General features: G+C 36.3%; 1 protein-coding gene across 1 annotated transcript; it reads right to left on the reverse strand.

Moving 5' to 3' along the window:
• Positions 1 to 6347: 6347 nt before the first annotated feature.
• On the reverse strand, positions 6348 to 10322 carry LOC127135516 (uncharacterized). The gene is made up of 2 exons (XM_051062193.1): positions 9681 to 10322; positions 6348 to 7468 (listed from the first exon to the last, which is right to left on the reverse strand). Exon 2 carries the CDS (start codon positions 7133 to 7135, stop codon positions 6446 to 6448), a length of 690 nt encoding a protein of 229 aa, XP_050918150.1. The 5' UTR covers positions 7136 to 7468; positions 9681 to 10322; the 3' UTR covers positions 6348 to 6445.
• Between the last annotated feature and the right edge of the window lie 13439 nt (positions 10323 to 23761).

Genomic DNA, 23761 nt, shown 5'->3' on the forward strand with positions numbered 1-23761 from the left:
TAGTACAAAGACTTGTTGGGGAATTGGTACAAGAGCACCATATCCAGGTTTCTTTAAAAGTCTGTCTCTGCTGAGGATTCCGTAGAAGAATGGAGATGCCTTCTACTTCAAAAATGCAGGAGATTCCCTGTGGTTCTTGAATTTGTGAGGTATATGAGGATTGGACCTTTCTGAGGACTCCGCTGGGGATACAAGGTGTTATCCTCTGGAAATAAGATGATATTGTAAGAGAAGTCCTGCAATTCTTGAATTTGCTGATAATGCAGAAGGGATTATTCTTCTGGAAGACTCTGCTGGGGATAAAGTCCGATGGGGATAGGTGGTATCTTTCCAGGGAATAAGAATATAGGGGAAATCTATCCTTGATTTTTTTGCTTTAATTATCATGGAGACTTTCTGTATCTGAAGACTCTGCAGGGGATTATGGTGTCTGATATCTGGTTACGAGATCTTTCCTCTAGGAGACTCTGCCGGGGAACAGTGATGTCTGACCTTTGAATATAAATGAGAATTCAGGAGAAATCCTGCAATTCTTGAATTTGCTTAAAATGCATAACACACTCTTCTTTTACTACAAAACATTACTGAGGCGGAGACATATCCTTCTATTGAATGGACAGAGAACAACAGGAGATTCCCTGTAGTTTCTGAATATCAACTTTCTTCACTCGCTGAGGGATGGAGACCTCTGTATTACTCCTGCTCAGGGAAATCAAATCTTCCTTCTCATCCTCTGCTGGGGACATTGCTGATCCCGCCTTAATAAATTACTGGGGAAATACCTGTAGTAATCCCATAGGCAAAATCTGTAACTTAAAACCTGGATCAAAGTCTTCATGATCAATTAACCGGGGAGTCTTCATGATCAATTAAACTGGGGAGTCTTCATGATCAATTAACTGGGGAGTCTTCATGCCCCAAGTGAAGGGAACAATCTTCTTGAAATATTTCTTGCATGATCTCTTGAGGAAAACTAGGAAGCAAAACTGGGGATATCCAGAATCACAACCTCTGCTGGAGAAATATTACTGCCAAGACACCTGTGGAGATCTTTTCATCATATACATATGAGGATAGTAACATGAACATGTCTAGTTGGAATCACATGATTTTAGAATTACTAGGACCACATGTCTCAATCCTTTTATTGATGTCCACAAATCAAAATAAATAATCTTTATATTTTTCAAAAACTGTTTTAAATTCAAAACTTTTGTTTCAAAACATATCTGTCAAAGTAAAAGAACTTTCGTAAATTGAAATGAAAATTAAGAGTGCCAAGAAATATAGAAAGGCTCAAATTGATTTGATAGGATGGTAATCAGCCAACAGCGTGATTCCATAGATCTTTACAAATTGAAAAATGGTAATTTCGTGGAAAAAGGGTACGTTGAACTACAATGACATCATTCTCTCTTCCACTTTTGACCTGTATTGCAGCCTTGAGAAAGTTGGAGAACTATTGAAAATATTCTGATACTTCAATGATCTTATCTCTGTTATGCAGTTACTTGCCTGAAATCCCTAACTTTTTCCTAGATTTCCCTTTCGGGTTTTCAATCTACCGGGATAATATTTTCTTTGTTTTTTATGTCTCTAATTTTTGCCTGGACCGCCCTTTCAGGTTTTCAGTCCACCGAGACGCTCATTTTTGCCTAAGCCGCCCTTTCGGGTTTTCAACTTAGCGAGTTGTTCTTTTCATTTTTTAGGCGAAGTATTTCTTGACTGCATCTGTATTCACGGGATGTGGAAGCTCTTCACCATCCATGTTTGTAAGAATTAAAGCACCGCCTGAGAAGGCTTTCTTGACAACATAGGGTCCTTCATAGTTAGGAGTCCACTTGCCCCTAGAATCATTGTGAAATAGTATCATCTTCTTGAGTACAAGGTCACCCTCTTTGAATTCTCTCGGCTTAACCTTCCTATCAAATGCCTGCTTCATTCTCTTTTGATATAACTGTCCATGGCACAAGGCAGTCATTCTTTTTTCTTCAATCAAATTCAACTGATCGTATCTGCTTTGACACCATTCAGCCTCTGACAACTGAGTTTCCATTAGTATCCTCATTGATGGAATTTCAACCTCTATCGGTAACACAGCTTCCATACCGTATACAAGTGAAAATGGGGTTGCCCCAGTTGAAGTACGGACTGATGTTCTATATCCGTGTAGTGCAAAAGGCAGCATTTCATGCCAATCTTTGTAGGTAACAACCATCTTTTGAATGATCTTCTTGATATTCTTATTTGCAGCTTCAACTGCCTCATTCATCTTGGGACGGTAAGGAGAAGAGTTGTGATGCTCGATCCTGAAACTTTCACATAATTCATCCATCATTTTGTTGTTCAGATTGGAGCCATTGTCAGTGATGATCTTGTTTGGAATGCCATATCGGCAAATGAGATTATTTTTGATGAATCTGACCACCACTTGCTTTGTCACCTTTGCATACGAAGCTGCTTCCACCCATTTGGTGAAGTAATCAATTGCCACGAGAATGAAACGGTGTCCGTTGGAAGCTTTGGGTTCAATCATACCGATCATGTCAATGCCCCACATTGAGAATGGCCAAGGAGCATAAATCACATTCAAAAAGGTTGGTGGTACATGAACCTTATCAGCGTAGATCTGACATTTGTGACACTTCTTTACAAATTTGCAGCAATCTGATTCCATGGTCAACCAGTAGTAACCAGCTCTCAACATCTTTCTTGACATAGAGTGGTCGTTTGCATGAGTACCAAAGGACCCTTCGTGAACTTCTTTCATCAACATTTCTGCTTCCTTTTTGTCAACACATCTGAGTAAGACCATGTCATAATTCCTCTTATAGAGCACATTCTGATTAAGGAAGAAACTGCCTGACAATCTTCTCAAAGTCTTTTTATCTTTTTCTGTTGCTCCAAGAGGATACTCCTGAGTCTGAAGGAAATGCTTGATATCGTGGTACCATGGTTTATCATCAAAACTGGCCTCAGCTGTAAACATATGTGCTGGTCTATCAAGTCGCTTGATCACAATTCTGGGTACTTCGTTTGGAAAACCCACTTGATACATTGAAGACAACGTAGCTAGAGCATCCGCCATATGATTCTCATCTCGAGGAATGTGATGCAATTCAACCTTGGTGAAGAAAGTCAACAATCTTCTTGCATAGTCTTTGTATGGGATCAAGCCAGGGTGGCGTGTTTCCCATTCTCCTTTGATCTGATTGATAACTAACGCTGAGTCACCATAAACAGTAAGATTTTTGATGCGGAGGTCAATGGCTTCTTCAAGACCCATGATACAGGCTTCATATTCAGCAATGTTGTTTGTACATTCAAAGCAAATTCTTGCCGTGAAAGGAATATGAGAACCTTTTGGAGTGATAATGACTGCACCTACTCCATGTCCATAAATGTTGGAAGCTCCATCAAATACTAAACCCCATTGAGAATCTGGTTCAGGTCCTTCTTCAGGAAGTGGCTCTTCACAATCTCTGGATTTTAGGAACATGACATCTTCATCAGGAAACTCATCCTCATTATCATTGTGATCTTCAACGGGTTGGTGAGCAAGGTACTCGGCTAACACACTGATCTTGATAGCTTTCTGGGTATGATACTCAATGTCGTATTCTGATAACAGCATCTGCCATCTGGCAATCTTACCAGTGAGTGCAGGCTTCTCAAAAATGTACTTGATTGGATCCATTTTGGATATCAACCAAGTGGTGTGACTTAACATATACTGCCTCAATCTCTTAGCAGCCCAAGCCAATGCACAACATGTCTTCTCGAGTAAGGAGTATCGTGATTCACAGTCAGTAAATTTCTTGCTTAAGTAGTAAATGGCATGCTCTTTCTTTCCAGTTTCGTCTTGTTGACCCAGAATACAGCCCATAGAATTCTCAAGCACTGTCAAATACATAACCAACGGTCTTCCAGCAACAGGTGGTAACAAGATAGGAGGATCCATGAGGTACTCTTTTATACTGTCAAATGCTTTCTGATAATCCTCTGTCCAAACACAATTCTGACTCTTTCTCAGCAATTTGAAGATAGGTTCACAAGTGGCAGTCATGTGAGAAATAAACCGGGATATGTAATTCAATCGTCCTAGAAAACCTCTCACTTGCCTTTCTGTTTTTGGTGCGGGCATCTCTTGGATAGCTTTTACTTTATCTGGATCAACTTCAATGCCTTTTTGGCCGACAATGAAGCCCAAGAGTTTACCTAACCTGACGCCAAATGTGCATTTGTTCGGATTGAGGCGAAGACGGAACTTCCTCAATCGTTGAAACAGCTTCAATAGATCTACTAAGTGACCTTCTTCTGAACGAGACTTCGCGATCATGTCATCCACATAAACCTCAATCTCTTTGTGCATCATGTCGTGAAAGAGCGTTGTCATGGCTCGTTGGTAAGTAGCACCTGCGTTCTTCAACCCAAACGGTATCACTTGATAACAGAATGTTCCCCATGGTGTTATGAATGTAGTTTTTTCCATGTCTTCGGGAGCCATTTTGATCTGGTTATACCCAGAGAATCCGTCCATGAAGGAGAATATGTCAAACTTTGTTGTATTGTCTACCAACATGTCAATGTGAGGCAGGGGGAAATCATCCTTTGGGCTTGCTCTATTTAAGTCACGATAGTCGACACACATTCGTACCTTCCCGTCCTTCTTAGGAACTGGCACAATATTTGCTATCCACTCTGGATACACTGAAGTGGCAAGAAAACCCGCATCTATTTTCTTCAGAACTTCTTCTTTAATTTTGACGGCCATATCTGGATGTGTTCTTCTTAATTTCTGTTTGACCGGTGGACATTCTGGCTTCAAAGGTAGCTTGTGCTCTACGATGTCAGTGTCGAGACCAGGCATATCTTGATAAGACCAAGCAAACACATCTACATACTCTTTCAACAGGCTGATCAATTGCTCCTTGACCTGTGGGGATAACAATGCTCCAAATTTGACTTCTTTCACATTTTCTTCCGAACCCAAGTTGACTGTTTCCAAAGGCTCCTTGTATGGCTGAATAGTGTCTTCTTCATTTTCAAGCTGGCGGGCGACCTCTTCTGGAATCTCATCCCACTCTTCCTCTTCAGCTTTGAATACAGAATGTTCAAAGTTGGGAGAGGGCATGATGTCATTGTGTTCAACGGGTTTAAGTAACCTGTACAAACAATTGTTTTTAGAGGACTGACCATGACATGCAAAAATGTGTTCTTTTTAAGGTTTTTTGTGTTACCATTTTCCGAAAAAAGCTGAAAAGATAAAAGGACACAAGTGTATAGGAACACAAAAGATCTTTTTCATGGATAGTACGTTTTTGACAAAAGTGCCCATTTTACAAAATTAATGCTTCGCGCTTTGGGCTAAAGCGGAAGATTTTTGAAAACTGAAAAGCTTAATTACTTTGATATGTGGACACAATGTGGGATGTCAACTGCGGTCCAGTTCTTCATAACTACTCCAGTTGCCATTCTGTCTTTCCCTCGAAGAGCTTTTATCTCTTTTTGTAATTCCGCAAACTGATCCTGGAATTCATCCATTCTATCATTGAGACCAGGATCCTCACTTGGGGTAGGGCCGTGATAGACAGGTTCTCCTAGGTGAGGAGTATAGTGAACAACGGGAGGCACATTAGTGAAGACAGGAGCATTTGGTGGAACGAACTCTTGTTGATATCTATCTTGATTAAGATCCCTGGGTATTTCCCAAGGACGGGATGCTGTGATGGTAACAGAAGTGACTGGGACAGCGTTGATTTCTGAAGCGATGACTGTAGTGACGGGTGCTGCTGTTGTCTGATTCTGAATTTGAGGTTGATTCTGTGCCGAAGTCTGTCCTGAATTATGAACTTGAGCCCTAGCCTGGGCTTCCTCTGCTTGTAGACGGGCGATTAACATTTGGTTGCGCATCTCTGCTGCCTGTGCTTGCGCCTGGATCTGTGCATCTTGTGCTTCGGCAACCTGAGCTTGTGCTGTTTGAAGTTGAGCAGCTTGGGCTGCTTGGTTTTCTATCAATGTCTCGACCATAGCAGAAAGGCGGTCAACCTGAGCTTTCAATTCTCGGTTCTCGTTATCTGTTATCTCCATTCTTCTTTTGTAGTTGGCTCTGGCGTTGTAATTATGTGTCAGCTTGAAATGGATCTTGGTGGCGGGAAGCAACTGTTAGAAGACTGGACCAAGACAGACAACCCGTATGCACGTGATGCATGGATATGCAAAATGAATGATTTTCCAAGGAACTCTAAGTGAAGGAAAAGATAGAATTGCAAACATTTTTGATAACAAAACAAAAATTTTCATTTTAAGCATTTTTATCAAAATATACAAAGTTATCAACCCAAAATACAACCAAGAAAACCATTTAAGGACATGTGTCATCAGGACGAGCATAAACAAGTAGGAGTTGTCCTTCAAGTCTCTCAATTCTTTCTTCATAGGCCTTCTACATAAAAGCTTTCTCCTTCACCAAACTGTCTACAAGACCTTTCCATGCACCTGAGGACTGTGGAATCTGGGAGTAATCTGTTGTGCCTGAGGAAAATAAATCCTCTTGCACCCTTGGACGTTTACCTGCACGATCTTCTCCACTCTGCTCCTTTAACTGTCTCTGAAGTTCTTCATTTTCCATTTCGAGCACCTGGGCCTTATCCTTCCAAGCGTCTCTCTCCTTCTTGACCCTCTCCAAGGTGGCTTGGAGTTCTTCTTTGTCATCTAGCGGAAGGTAGGGGGTCTTCAACGGAGCGGGTTTGATAGGATCATGATGTGGGTATGGCATTTTCAACTGTATAGCTCTGGCTCTGATCCACTGGAGGTATGGCTCATAGGAGGTACAATCTTTCTTACCCAATTCAAGTCTCCCTTTGCGACAAACACGATGCCAAGCTCTTACTACTCTCTCTTTCATGGTAGGGTCCTCCTCGTTATCCCTCAAGAAAATACCTTCTAAAAGAATGTTAGGAGGCTTGTCCTTCATAGGGTAACCGAGTTGTCTCCTAGCAAGTACTGGATTATAAGAAATGATTCCCTTTGTGCCCATGAGGGGCACATTGGGGAACTCCCCGCAACTATCAATGATCTTCACATCGTCTAAAACTCTACTATACCATGCAATATCTGACTGGGTAAGAGACATAATCCTCTGTGACCACTGAAGTCCTGACTTGCGATCCCAAAAAGTAGCTGACTTAGGAAGATGAGAGACAAACCATTTGTAGAGTAACGGTATACAACAGACTATGGTTCCTCCTCCTTTCAAAGTACGGTAATGGATGGAATGATATGTGTCTCCGAGCAAAGTTGGAACAGGATTACCACTTAGGAAGATGCGTATAGCATATGAATCCACAAAACCTTCAATATTAGGAAATAGTAACAAACCGTAGATCAACCAGTTTCTTTAGTTCATCTATCTTTGGATTGATGAGATTGTACTTTTTCACACTTCTCCGTCCAAAATCCATGTTTCCTGCAATATTTGCAATCCTCACTTTAAGTTCCTTGGAAAAAGGTTGAAATGATGGGAATGAATGCATGTCATGCATGAATGCAACAAACACAAACATGGTCAAACAATACAAGGCTCAAAGTTCATCACCAGCATGGAGTTTAGGACAAAGCCCCAAGCTAAGTTCTAAGGTTCACCTGCCAAACGGGTTCTAAAAGTTCCCAAGGTTATGGATCCTTCTTCGGATAATACCGGGTTAAGCAACTGCTCGGTTTCCAATATTATTCTCAAAAGAAATCTCGCTTGAGTGTGATATCGCGTATCAACCAAACCAGACTTTTGGTCCGAAGTGGTCACCGCATCACATCCTAAGTAAGGCCAAGATGGGGTAAAGGTAAACTAAGGTCCTTGGCTTCACGGGCCCGTCAAAAGCAACAATGCCTCACAAATGACTTGTTTCAGCACTATCACCCTCAAAGAGGCCTCCACCAAGCGGACAAAGGCTCAAGTCAACTCGGTAAGGATTGTCTCCTATCAAGTCAACCTGAATTATCATCCATCCTATCTCAAATGTGCCCCAAATCCGGGTATAGGATTTATCACAAGTATCCCCCAAAACCCAAAATAACAAACATTAAAAACAATACAATTTAGCAAATATTCACAAAGCAAACATATAAACAAGCAAAGATAGGCTAAACCCTCAAATAAGTTGGAGCATTGAATTCCCCAGCAGAGTCGCCATTCTGTCGCGGCGCAATTTTTCACGAGATTAAGTATTGATTGAACTTAACCCGTTTGAAAAATATTTTAAATGCAAGAGTCGCCACCGTCTTTTATTTTATCCAAAAAGAGGAAGGGAAAAATAACGATAAATCCCTTTAGAGTTACGGGTTCGGGGGTTGGTTATGCAAATGGAAGGTATTAGCACCCTCTACATCTGTGGTACTCCACAGGAACCTTTTTGCTTATGTTTATGTGAATGCTTTGCTTTTTTCGCTTTGATCGTTTGATTGGGGAGATGAGAAAAGAACTTGATTTTATTGTTTTTGGACTCGATAAAGTCGTAGACTTCATGCCTACGTATCTCCAAGGCGCAATGGAGAAATCAGAATCCACGTAGTTCTCCCAAAAGAAAAGGGGAAAGTCTGTTTTGTTGATTTTAGATTAGCGTGTCTTGCCATCTCTTGCTCGACCTAGGCGGGAGGCTTCGAGACTGACACGTCCTTTTGAAAATGTTTTTAAACTGAAAAGCCAAAGCTGGCAAAAGATTTGAATGAGCCTAAACCCTGAAACAATACATAAATGGGCTCATTATAAGGAAGCCCAAGAGTAAGCTTGTGAGTGTGTGAAAAGGGTTTCTTAAACGGCGACCGTTGGAATCGCATCGGGTTTCTCTTTTTTGGATTTTTTGATTTTTTAACATAAAACGTGAACAATACGATTAAACACATAATACAGAACATAAAAAATGCGAGAAAGTAAATTATTACAACACAGTTAGTTATGAATAGTTAGTATTACGAATAGTTAGTGGAGTTAATCGAGCTGAAACTGAAACGAAACGGTTAGTAACAACATAAACAAAAATAAAAAAAACAATATAAACATTTACTTTAGACAAAATAAACATTTGATATAAATAAACATTTAATTAAAATAAACATTTAAACAAATAATTAATTTAACTAACATTTAAATAAAACATATATGCAAAATAATAATAAAAGATAAACAATATTTAGTGAACAAAAGTAATATATATATATATATATATATATATATATATATATATATATATAATATATATATATATATATAGATATATATATGTATATATATTTTAGACAATAAATATATAGTAGACAAAAATAATATATATGTACATTTAAACAAATAATATATAATAGACAAAAATAATATATATATATATATATATATATATATATATATATATATATATATATATATATATATATATATATATATATATATATATATATATATATATATATATATAGACAAATAATATATAATAGACAAAGATAATATATATATATATATATATTATATATATATATATATATATATATATATATATATATATATATATATATATATATATATATATATATATTATATATATATATATATATTTAGATAAATAATATATTAAAACACATGTCGGCAAGCCGGAACTTTGCCGATTTCAGAGATAAGTGAAGAATATTACCTTGTGTGAAGATGATGAACTTCTGATCGTCCAAATGATCGACCGAAAGCTGGAAACCGTCACCGACGCAGTGCTGGCTGCCTTCGTGAGTACCTGACTTCAACGTCGCTTTTGATCGGTGAAACGACGCCGGAATGAAATGAACCTTGGATATTTGTGACCTGGACTCAACGAACTTCAAAGATATGAAATCGGTTTTGTGTTTCGGTGAATAATCGGGACAATTTTGGATTGCCATCTCTTGCTCGACCTAGGCGGGAGGCTTCGAGACTGACACGTCCTTTTGAAAATGTTTTTAAACTGAAAAGCCCAAGCTGGCAAAAGATTTGAATGAGCCTAAACCCTGAAACAATACATAAATGGGCTCATTATAAGGAAGCCCAAGAGTAAGCTTGTGAGTGTGTGAAAAGGGTTTCTTAAACGGCGACCGTTGGAATCGCATCGGGTTTCTCTTTTTTGGATTTTTTGATTTTTTAACATAAAACGTGAACAATACTATTAAACACATAATACAGAACATAAAAAATGCGAGAAAGTAAATTATTACAACACAGTTAGTTATGAATAGTTCGTATTACGAATAGTTAGTGGAGTTAATCGAGCTGAAATTGAAACGAAACGGTTAGTAACAACATAAACAAATATAAAAAAAACAATATAAACATTTACTTTAGACAAAATAAACATTTGATATAAATAAACATTTAAACAAATAATTAATTTAACTAACATTTAAATAAAACATATATGCAAAATAATAATAAAAGAGTAAAAAAGTATATATATATATATATATATATATATATATATATATATATATATATATATATATATATATATATATATATATATATATATATATATATATATTTATATTTTAGACAATAAATATATAGTAGACAAAAATAATATATATGTACATTTAAACAAATAATATATAATAGACAAAAATAAATATATATATATATAGACAAATAATATATAATAGACAAAGATATTTATATATATATATATATATATATATATATATATATTATATATATATATATATATATATAATATATATATATATATATAATATATATATATATATATATATATAATAGACAAAAATAATATATATATATATATATATATATATATATATATATATATATATATATATATTTAGATAAATAATATATTAAAACACATGTCGGCAAGCCGGAACTTTGCCGATTTCAGAGATAAGGGAAGAATATTACCTTGTGTGAAGAGGATGAACTTCTGATCGTCCAAATGATCGACCGAAAGCTGGAAACCGTCACCGACGCAGTGCTGGCTGCCTTCGTGAGTACCTGACTTCAACGTCGCTTTTGATCGGTGAAACGACGCCGGAATGAAATGAACCTTAGATATTTGTGACCTGGACTCAACGAACTTCAAAGATATGAAATCGGTTTTGTGTTTCGGTGAATAATCGGGACAATTTTGGGTTACCGAAAATGAAGAACAAGTGAAATACGGTAATGCTTTTGAAAAAATATTTCTTTTCAATTCTCTGTTTCTCTCACCACACGTTTTTTCCTTACTGATCCACCTCCTCTTTTTCTTTTTTCTTACTAACCACATCTATATATATATATATTTAGATTACTTAAACAATAAGAAACCTAAAAATATCTAACATAAATTAATAATATATATTTAGATTACTTAAACAATAAGAAACCTAAAAATATCTAACATAAATTAATAATATATATTTAGATTACTTAAACAATAAGAAACCTAAAAAATATCTAACATAAATTAATAATATATATTTAGATTACTTAAACAATAAGAAACCTAAAAAATATCTAACATAAATTAATAATATATATTTATATATTATATAATAATAATAATAATAAACTAATATAATATTAATCCTAATTAAATAAACTAATTAACAACTAAACACAATTAATATTAAGCACAAATAATATTAAACGGCACACGATTAAAATACGATAAAATCGAGCGACACGAACGCGATAAAAACGATGACAATTTGCACAGCAAAACAGACAAATTGATAAAACCAAAAACCAGTAAACCGGTAAACCAGTAAAATCAACAACACGACTCAAACAGACTCGATTAAATCACACGGCACAACACGTAATTAAATAAACAACCCTAGGCAATAATAAAATCAACATGACATCACGAAAACGCTGACAAACACAATCACAAATAATCGGACAATACGAAAACTCTAATATATTCGAAATACAGTCAAAATACCGACAAACAAACAATTAAAAAAACGCACAAAACCTAATCGAAGCGATGCCACGCACAAAAGAGGTAAGCGAGATAAATACGAGGCAACGATATCGGCCAGGTTTTGCTAAAACAACGAAATACAACGCGGTAAGCAACGAAAACACACAAAACCTAATCAAACCAGTTGTCATGCGAAGTTTAAGAAATTGAGATGAATACGAGACAACGAGATTAATCAGGATATGGTCAACAAAGCCAAAGTCAAATTTTGGGGTGCGACAGATGCCCCTATTTAATTAACTTAGGCCAGATAGCCGGAGGCTATCGAATGGCGTAAGGTAATTAAATATGACAAACGCCACAAAATTTGACCGCAAATGCATGTATGCATGATGCAAAAGACAGACAGACACAGAGGCGCAGTAGTGCAAACTCTACTGGGGAAGGACATACACCGACTCAATGCATGAAGGTAAACACTGAGAATACTCAGCTGGGGAAGATTCACTACCTATTCATAGATGGAAAATAGGAGGAAAAGAGATATCGACTCAATGTTGACGATACATCACTATCTCATAGATGAAAGTGGGAAAAGATCAATATAACAAGAGTACTGATGTGACAGTACATTACCAACTCAAAGATGGAGGTAACAGAAAAGATGAATACCAACTCAAGGATGAAGGTATAACAAGGGCATAATAAGAATCGAACTGCGTTAACTCATGGTTGACAGCTCACTACCCACTCATTGATGAGGTAAACAGGACATGCCAACTCAAAGTTGAAGGCAAGCTTCAAAAGATTGATAATAACACTGCTAGGGAAATCAAATTCCAACTCATTGATGATGGTGTAGATGAAGAATCAGATCTAAGGATCATTGTGCAGACTAACAGTTGAATGCACACTACCAACTCATTGATGAGGTAGACAGAGAAATGCCGACTCAAAGTTGAAGACAACCACTGATTCATTGACAAAGGTGTTTAAAAGAATTTAGAACATATTCTCCTGGAGATGTTTATCATTACCGACTCAAAGATGACGGTGGAAGGACAAAATGTACCTAACTCATAGATGAAGGTACTCCATCAACTCAAAGACAAAGATGGAATCAGAAGTTATCTGTGCAGACTCAAAGATGAAAGCACACTATCAGTTCAACAAGGATCAGACATACCCTACTCATAGATGAAGGTACTCCATCAACTCAAAGACGAAGATGGAATCACAGGAAAATGTGCGAACTCAAAGATGAATGCATACTACCAGCTCATAGATGAGGGCTCACTATGTACCTAAATCATAGATGAAGGTACTCCATCAACTCAAAGACGGAGATGGAAACATAAGAAAATTGTGCTGACTCAAAGACGAAAGCAGGTTACCAGCTCAAAGATGAGGGTAACAGGATAAAGTGTACCTAACTCATAGATGAAGGCATTCCATCAACTCAAAGACGAAGATGGAATCAAAAGAAACCTGTGCAAGCTCAAAGATGAATGCACACTACCAGCTCATAGATGACGGTACTTCACCAACTCAAAGGCGAAGGTGGAATCAAAAGAAATCTTGCTAACTCAAAGATGAATGCATATTACCAGCTCAAAGTTGCAGGTACTTCACCAACTAAAAGACGAAGGTGGAATCAAAAGGAATTTGTGCTAAACTCAAAGACGAAAGCACGCTACCAACTCAAAGTTGCAGGTAGAACCATGGAACTTTCTGTGAGGATGTTATCAACTCATAGATGGAGATAGTGATTAATTTATCCGAGGGATAACAAAGGTTACCACTCATGGATGTAGGTAACTCAAGTTTGTAACGGGTACCAACTCAAAGATGAAGGTATAAAGGACTTGGACACAATATCTGTCATGTCTGTTTTACTGAATGAGAGTCACAAAGACTATATTGTTGCATTCTTTTACTGGCAATTTCTGAGCTTTATCTGGAGACACGAGGTTCAAACTAGGATAGAACTAGAATGAAACGGTCAAACAAGACTTCAACTGAAAAGGAATGAACTCATCAGGATTTACAACTGAAACAACCATCTTCCACGAGGCATAGATCTCTGTGGGGAACATGACCAATAAAAGGTATTTTGCTGCTTATGAGGATACTCTATATGGAGAGATTGACTCAACCCACAATATAAACAAGGAAACAAGGTGCATATGAATGCAAGCATGATATGTCATAGATATGCATGAATATTTAGTAATGAATGCATGATGGACAGACAAAACTAGGAATAACTAAAAATGTTAACAGCTGCATAAGGACTTGCTGGAGATTTGCACTGAGACTCGCTAGGGAGTAGTACAAAGACTTGTTGGGGAATTGGTACAAGAGCACCATATCCAGGTTTCTTTAAAAGTCTGTCTCTGCTGAGGATTCCGTAGAAGAATGGAGATGCCTTCTACTTCAAAAATGCAGGAGATTCCCTGTGGTTCTTGAATTTGTGAGGTATATGAGGATTGGACCTTTCTGAGGACTCCGCTGGGGATACAAGGTGTTATCCTCTGGAAATAAGATGATATTGTAAGAGAAGTCCTGCAATTCTTGAATTTGCTGATAATGCAGAAGGGATTATTCTTCTGGAAGACTCTGCTGGGGATAAAGTCCGCTGGGGATAGGTGGTATCTTTCTAGGGAATAAGAATATAGGGGAAATCTATCCTTGATTTTTTTGCTTTAATTATCATGGAGACTTTCTGTATCTGAAGACTCTGCAGGGGATTATGGTGTCTGATATCTGGTTACGAGATCTTTCCTCTAGGAGACTCTGTCGGGGAACAGTGATGTCTGACCTTTGAATATAAATGAGAATTCAGGAGAAATCCTGCAATTCTTGAATTTTCTTAAAATGCATAACACACTCTTCTTTTACTACAAAACATTACTGAGGCGGAGACATATATATATATATATATATATATATATATATATATATATATATATATATATATATATATATATATATATATATATATATATATATATATATATATATATATATATATATATATATATATATATAATATATATATATATATATATATATATATATATATATATATATATATATATATATATATATATATATATATATATATATATATATATATATATATATATATATATATATATATATATATATATATTATATATATATTATAAAAATAATATATATGTACATTTAAACAATAATATATATAGACAAAAATAATATATATATATATAGACAAATAATATATAATAGACAAATATATATATATATATATATATATATATATATATATATATATATATATATATATATATATATATATATATATATTTAGATATATAATAGACAAAAATAATATATATATATATATATATATATATATATATATATATATATATATAGATAAATAATATATTAAAACACATGTCGGCAAGCCGGAACTTTGCCGATTTCAGAGATAAGTGAAGAATATTACCTTGTGTGAAGAGGATGAACTTCTGATCGTCCAAATGATCGACCGAAAGCTGGAAACCGTCACCGACGCAGTGCTGGCTGCCTTCGTGAGTACCTGACTTCAACGTCGCTTTTGATCGGTGAAACGACGCCGGAATGAAATGAACCTTGGATATTTGTGACCTGGACTCAACGAACTTCAAAGATATGAAATCGGTTTTGTGTTTCGGTGAATAATCGGGACGATTTTGGGTTACCGAAAATGAAGAACAAGTGAAATACGGTAATGCTTTTGGAAAAATATTTCTTTTCAATTCTCTGTTTCTCTCACCACACGTTTTTTCCTTACTGATCCACCTCCTCTTTTTCTTTTTTCTTACTAACCACATCTATATATATATATTTAGATTACTTAAACAATAAGAAACCTAAAAAATATCTAACATAAATTAATAATATATATTTAGATTACTTAAACAATAAGAAACCTAAAAAATATCTAACATAAATTAATAATATATATTTATATATTATATAATAATAATAATAATAATAATAAACTAATATAATATTAATCCTAATTAAATAAACTAATTAACAACTAAACACAATTAATATTAAGCACAAATAATATTAAACGGCACACGATTAAAATACGATAAAATCGAGTGACACGAACGCGATAAAAACGATGACAATTTGCACAGCAAAACAGAAAAATTGATAAAACCAATAAACCAGTAAACCGGTAAACCAGTAAAATCAACAACACGACTCAAACAGACTCAATTAAATCACACGACACAACACGTAATTAAATAAACAACCCTAGGCAATAATAAAATCAACATGACATCACGAAAACGCTGACAAACACAATCACAAATTATCGAACAATACGAAAACTCTAATATATTCGAAATACAGTCAAAATACCGACAAACAAACAATTAAAAAAATGCACAAAACCTAATCGAAGCGATGCCACGCACAAAAGAGGTAAGCGAGATAAATACGAGGCAACGATATCGGCCAGGTTTTGCTAAAACAACGAAATACAACGCGGTAAGCAACGAAAACACACAAAACCTAATCAAACCAGTTGTCATGCGAAGTTTAAGAAATTGAGATGAATACGAGACAACGAGATTAATCAGGATATGGTCAACAAAGCCAAAGTCAAATTTTGGGGTGCGACAGAGTGATGCCTTTCGGTTTAAAGAATGTTGGTGCAACGTACCAGAGAGCTATGACCACTCTTTTCATGATATGATGCATAAAGAGATTGAAGTATATTTTGATGATATGATTGCCAAATCAAGTGATGGAGAAGAACATGTTGAGCATTTGTTGAAGTTATTCCATTGTTTGAGGAAGTATAAACTCCACTTGAATCCCAATAAGTGTACTTTTGGTGTTCGTTCTGGTAAGTTGTTGGGCTTTATTGTCAGTGAGAAGGGTATTGAAGTTGATCCTGCCAAGGTCAAAGCAATACAAGATATGCCTGCGCCCAAAACTGAGAAGCAAGTCAGAGGTTTTCTCGGGCGCTTGAACTATATATCAAGATTCATATTGCATATGACTGCCACATGTGCGCCAATTTTCAAGCTTCTTGGAAAGATCAATCTTGTGATTGGACCAAAGACTGCCAAAAAGCTTTTGATAGTATCAAGGAGTATCTGCTTGAGCCTCCGATTCTGTCTCTTCCTGTTAAAGAAATACCCTTGATCATGTATTTAATTATGCTTGATGATAGTATGGGTTGTGTTCTGGGTCAGCAAGATGAATCTGGAAAGAAAGAGTGTGCAATTTACTACCTCGGTAAAAAGTTCACCAATTGTGAGACTCGGTATTCGATGCTTGAGAAGACATGTTACGCATTGGCTTGGGATGCTAAGCTTCTGCGCCAGTATATGTTGAATCATACCACTTGGTTGATATCCAAAATGGATTCAATCAAGTATATTTTTGAGAAACCTACTTTAACTTGGAGGATTTCCCGTTGGCAGATGTTGTTATCAGAGTACGATATTTAATACCGATCTCAAAAAGCTATCAAAGGTAGTGTCTTGGCTGACTATTTGGCTCACTAACCGATCGAAGATTATCAATCAGTACAGTATGATTTTCCTAATGAAGATATTTTGTACTAGAATATGAAAGATTGTGATGAACCATTGCTTGAGGAAGGGCCAGAACCTGGTTCCCGTTGGGGCATGGTATTTGATGGAGTTGTTAATTCATATGGTAATGGCATTGGGGTAATGATTATTATGCCTCAAGGCACTCATTTTCCATTTACATCCAGATTGACATTCAAGTGTACAAACAACATGGTTGAGTACGAAGCTTGCATTATGGGGCTTGAAGAGGCCATTGATCTTAGAATAAAGTATCTTGACATTTATGGAGATTCGCCTTTGGTTGTGAATCAAATCAAAGGGAAGTGGGAGACAAATCAACCCGGTTTGATACCATATTGAGATTATGCGAGGAGGATTTCAACTTTTTTTACAAAGGTTGAGTTACATCATATCCCTCGAGATGAAAACCGGATGGCAGATGCTCTTGCAACGTTGGATTTAATGATTGTGGTGAAATTCTGGAATGAAGTTCCCAATTTGACTGTGATGCGTCTTGATATGCCAACTCATGTGTTTGTTGTTGAAGAGATAAAAGATGAAAAGCCATGGTATTTTGATATCAAGTGTTTCCTCCAAAGTCTGACTTACCCGCCTGGGGCATCTTTGAAAGATGAGAAGACTTTGAGAAGATTAGCTGGAAACTTCTACCTGAATGGTGATGTGCTTAACAAGAGAAACTTCGATATGGTTTTGCTCATATGTATGGATAGACACGAAGCATACATGTTGATGACAGAAGTCCATGAAGGTTCCTTTGGTACCCATTCCAATGGACATGCTATGGCAAAGAAGATGTTGAGAGCAGGTTACTGTTGGTTGACAATGGAATCTAAATGTTGCAAGTTTGTTAAGAAATGCCACAAGTGTCAAATTTATGCAGATAAGATTCATGTTCCTCCGACATTGTTGAATGTCATTTCCTCTCTATGGCCCTTCTCCATGTGGGGAATTGATATGATTGGTATGATTGAGACCAAAGCTTATAATGGACATCATTTCATTTTGGTGGCTATTGACTACTTCACAAAGTGGGTTGAAGCAGCATCATATGAAAATATGACCAAGCAAGTTGTTGTAAGGTTTATCAAGAATTAGATTATATGTCGTTATGGTGTGCCAAGTAAGATCATTACTGATAATGGATCAAACTTGAACAATAATATGGTGGAAGCTCTTTATAAAGACTTCAAGATTGCACACCATAATTCTTCTCCCTACAGACCCAAGATGAATGGGGTTGTTGAAGCTTCAAATAAGAACATCAAGAAGATCATTCAGAAGATGGTTGTGACATACAAAGATTGGCATGAGATACTCTTGTTTGCTTTACACAAGTACTATACATCCATCCTCACTTCAACAGGGGAAACCCCATTCTCTCTTGTTTATGGCATGGAAGTTGTGCTCCCCGTGGAGGTTGAGATCTCGTCACTACGTGTGCTAATGGAAGCCAAGTTGACAGAAGCTGAATGGTGCCAGACCAGATATGACCAGTTGAATTTGATTGAAGAGAAAAGATTGACTGCCATGTGTCATGGTCAGTTATATCAATAGAGAATGAAGAAAGCTTTGGATAAGAGGGTCAGATCTCGTGTGTTTAGATAAGGTGACCTCATGCTCAAGAAGATTCTATCCTTCAAACGTGATGATATGGGCAAATGGACTCCTAATTATGAAGGTCATATGTTGTGAAGAGAGCCTTTTCAGGAAGTGCTTTGATTCTTATAACTATGGATGGTGAAGAGTTCACTCGCCCTATGAATGTCGATGCAGTCAAGAAATACTTCGCCTAAAAAGAAAAGAACAGCTCACTAAGTTGAAAACCCAAAAGGGTGGCTTAGGCAAAAATGAGCGTCTCGGTGGATTGAAAACCCGAAAGGGCGATCCAGGCAAAAATTAGAGGCATAAAATAGAAAACTTATCCCAGTAGATTAAACACCCCACCTTGGGGCAATCTAGGCAATAATCAGGGATTATGGCAAGTAACTGCATTTGGTTGATCCTAATCCTGGGAGGCAGTTTTGAGAAAATCATTTATTTCTGGTTCATCATTCTCAACCAAGGACAAGCACAATGGATATTGAAGTTGGTAGGGAGAGTAGTGATCATTGTATTCAATGTAGCCCTTTTCCATGTAAATTACCATTTTCAACTTTGTAAAGATCTATGGAGTCTCGTCTTTTACGGACTACCATTCTATTAAATAAAGTTGAGCTTTCATCCAATTGCTTTTATTCTTATTTACTTCTGCTAAATAAAATTGAATTTTTATGATGATAATTTTAAAATAAATTAATGAATAATAATTGTTTTTCTTAAATAATAAAAACAATCACTGTAAGACTAATCGATTTCAGTAAGGAATGTCAACAGCGATCAGTGAACAGGTAAGTCTTGAAGTGTGAAGCATTGTTGGTCTTCCTCAAAGCAATTGGTTTGATAAATACCTTTTTTGCCAACAGTTCTTCATTTATCCCCAGCTTGGTTGATGAGTTTCCTCCTGAATATTTGGCCATCCCTAGTAGTTGAGTTGATGATCAATTCCCTTTGCAAATCCATGTTCCCTAGCCGAGGTGCTCATGTTTGCATCCCCCGATTTGTGATCTATGATTAGGCCCTGGAGATCTTGAACCCTTATTTGATTTCCACTAGCATAATTGTGTGGCATAACTTCGGCAGTTTCTCCTTTGTGTGAACCAGATCTGGTTATCTTTTCCTGGGAATTGGTTTATTTCGCAATTTCCAAGAAAGAATTCGACGATTATTGAGGAACATGACGATCTAGGTCATAGCGCCCCCATTAACTTGCGTAACTCCTCATGTGGAGTTTTATCTCTTGTATTCCCGGTGGAGTTCATCTTCTGATATGAAGATCCCTTGTTCTCAGTAATGTTGGATTATGAGCAGTTTGTTTTAGTCCCCTGCAAGGTTGTATCCCATTCGATATGGTGTTTACCTAAAATTCCCCGCAATGTTGACAATGTCTTCCCTCAATAATATTCTCTTCTCCTCATGGAGTTTGTCGTAGCAAATTGGAAGCATGTTCTCCATGCCTTTCCCCAGCCAGAGTTGATTGATTCAGGGCTAGATGATTTATTTTCATCCTTAGCATTTTCTCCAATTGGTGTTTCCATCCTGTTGAGATTAGTCGGGTATTGTAGTGATAATTCAAATCTTCGTTATCCTTTGTGTTGTTTTTGTCAGCATAATCATAATCACATACATGCATATTCACGCATATAATACAATATCAGATATTTCATTGTGCATTTTATCGCATTGATTTTCTTCTGATCTCCTACCTTGGTGATTGTATCTTCCCATGCAGATTTGGTGTGTATGTCCTCCTTCAATTGTAGAGTGTCATCCCCTTAAGTAGAAAGAGTTTAACCTTTCTCATTCCCCATTAAGTTATTTCCTCATAGATGATTAGTATTTCAGTTTCCTCCCCAGCTAATTATCTGGATGGAACCACTCCCCATGAGTTATATCCTCATTGGGTTGAGTCTTTGATTGACCATTTCTTTCTAGTTATTACCTAGATATATATTTTGGTCCCCTGAGAGTTTATTACCCAGTGACTGGTAATATCCTTCTCGATTGTTGAGTACATTACTTTTGCCTGATACCCGGTAAAATGTAACCTACTTCCTTTGTTTTCCCCAGCGGATTCGTTCCCACGTTTCCCCATGTGGTTTATCCTAGATATGTTCATCCTAACTGATGACAGATATACTTCCTTCTTTGGTTTTCTACCCAATAAAAAGGTAGTTGTGTAAGACCCCAATTTTGTCCCTAAGATCCCTCATGGCATCATATCATAACATTGCATTGCCTCAAGGATCATTGGACACCTTGCTTCCTTCCCTGTAGGTGGGATCTTTCTTGAGAGTGGTTCTTGATCACCAAGCATTGCTTTCATTTGTATATCATTGCTTTTCTTTTTATCACTAACCAAAAATGTACAAAAATGTGTCATCTAACATTTGTCTTGCAGCTTAAGCAGTCAACAAGTCAAGGCATCAGGTGAATTCATGGTACAAAGAGAAGATGGTATTTTATTGAAATATGGATCATGTGATCATCATATGGAGATTATGTGAGCTATAGGTTCATTTTGGAGCAAATTCCCAAGAGGTTGAGGCCCCAAATTCATCAGAACAATTTCAGGTCATCTAAGGGCCAATGCAGTCAACTGAAAAGTCAACTGTGGGTTTTGAGTGTGGGAATTGAGTTTCTTCATCCCATTCATGTCCAAATCATGCTTATTCATCATACCAAAGATCAAGGTTGAAGAATTTGAGGTCAAGTCAAAAGTTTCCAAAAATGGAAAGTGACCTATAATTTCAAGTTTCCAAAAATGGAAAGTTTTTGATTCAACTTCAACTCAACTTTCCAACATCAAAAAAGCTTCAAATGAATTTTTGTCCAACATGAAAGTTGAAGATCTCTCTCTCCCATTTCCAAAAAGTCCAAGATCATGAGCATCTGATGAATGGTTGAGGAGATATGGTCCAATCATTGCCAAGTATACATGGAACTTCAAATGGCCATAACTTTTGATTCATAGCTCCAAATTTGGTGCCTCTTTTTCTAAATTGCTTGTCATGACATGAAGCTTCCAAAACATCCATCACATTGCATGAATTTCCATCATATGATCATTTGTGCATTCAAGTCAATTTTGGAGGGAAATTCAAAAATTTAAAAATGGTGCATCATGAGAACTTTCTACCATTGCCAATGTGTTTAAAAATGATTTTTAGTGAAATTTATCATGATCATGTTACTGTTCACGTATGCATTACTCCATGCACCACCAATTTTCAGATTTTGCCAAAACACCTCATTTTCACTAATCACAAGTTAATCATGTTTAATTTTAATTAGGATTGGATTAGGACAGAGTACAAATACAAAACCCTAACAGAATTTCAGGAGGTTAATCATTTTTCACCATTTCTAGATCCAAATTCTCTCTCCCTCCAAAATTTTCTCTCAAGCATAATTCAAATTTTCTTCAAATAACATTGCTATTTCTTTCCATATTCTTGTTCTCTGGCTTTGATATAGTGCAGATCAAGCTTTGGATTGTGGAATTCGTGCAAGAATCAAGTGTAGCAAGCTCATGAAGGTGAAGATGGAAATTCTGATTTGAGCTAGATCCAGCACCTGCCAAGCTTCAATTTCTTCATCAAACATCATTACAAGTGTTATAGAGTGGATTGGATCGTTCATTGCAAGGAACTGCTCTTCAAGAGGTTCAGTTTTCGAATCTCTTAATTCTCAAATTCATTAGCATGTTCTTGTAGATCTAATCTTGCTGATGATTCTGGTGAAAATTTCATGAAAAATGATGCATTATTGACTGAGATATGTGTGATTGAAGTTTTGCATTCATAAATGTTTTTCATCGATTCTCTTTGATCATGTTGAATTAGGCTTAGTTGTTAGTTGATCTGCATTCTCCATTGAAAGAGCTTCATGATGATGTATGATTTTGGAATTTCTGGAAAATTTGTTCATGAACCTTCACTGTTCATCTTCGTCTTCATGAGGAAGACGAAGTAGCGTCGGCTTTGTGACGGTTTAGCGTCCATTCTGGTTTGGCAAGGGTTTTACTCAAAACGGCATCGTTTCACATGCAGCGCGCGCTCATTTTGAATTGTTACTGACTTCGATTCCCGGCGCAAGCAAATTTTCAAATCCATTCATCTTTTATGCATTTCCCTCCAAATCATGTACATATGTTCATTTTGATTTCAATTTTTTTTGTTAACTTAGAAAAATCATAACAGATTGAAAAATGACTCAAATAATTCCAAATTTTTTGTAGCATGATCCTCTATTTGTCTAGTTTTTTATGATGATAATTGCTGAAGTTGTGCATGGTTGGATTTTGAATTGTGATAGAATATGTGATCATGTGTACATTTGTGACCTTGCTCCATTCATCTTATTGTGAAATGCTTAATATTGATCCAAAGGCTTTGAAATTTTGCGTGATTGTTCCTAACATGTTAATGGATTAAGGATTGGTTTGGTATTTTTCCCATTTTCCATTTTTGTTTTATACACATGTTTGCATGGTGTGACAATTTGTGTCACACTATTTGATGATCAACTTGTGCAATTTTATTTCCATATCAAATGACTTCTGTTGATTCTGATTTTTTGTATAATGATCATGTTGGATGTGTTGAATGCTCA

This window comes from Lathyrus oleraceus, chromosome 4, assembly GCF_024323335.1.
Source record: "Lathyrus oleraceus cultivar Zhongwan6 chromosome 4, CAAS_Psat_ZW6_1.0, whole genome shotgun sequence".
NCBI classification, from domain to species: Eukaryota; Viridiplantae; Streptophyta; class Magnoliopsida; order Fabales; family Fabaceae; genus Lathyrus; species Lathyrus oleraceus.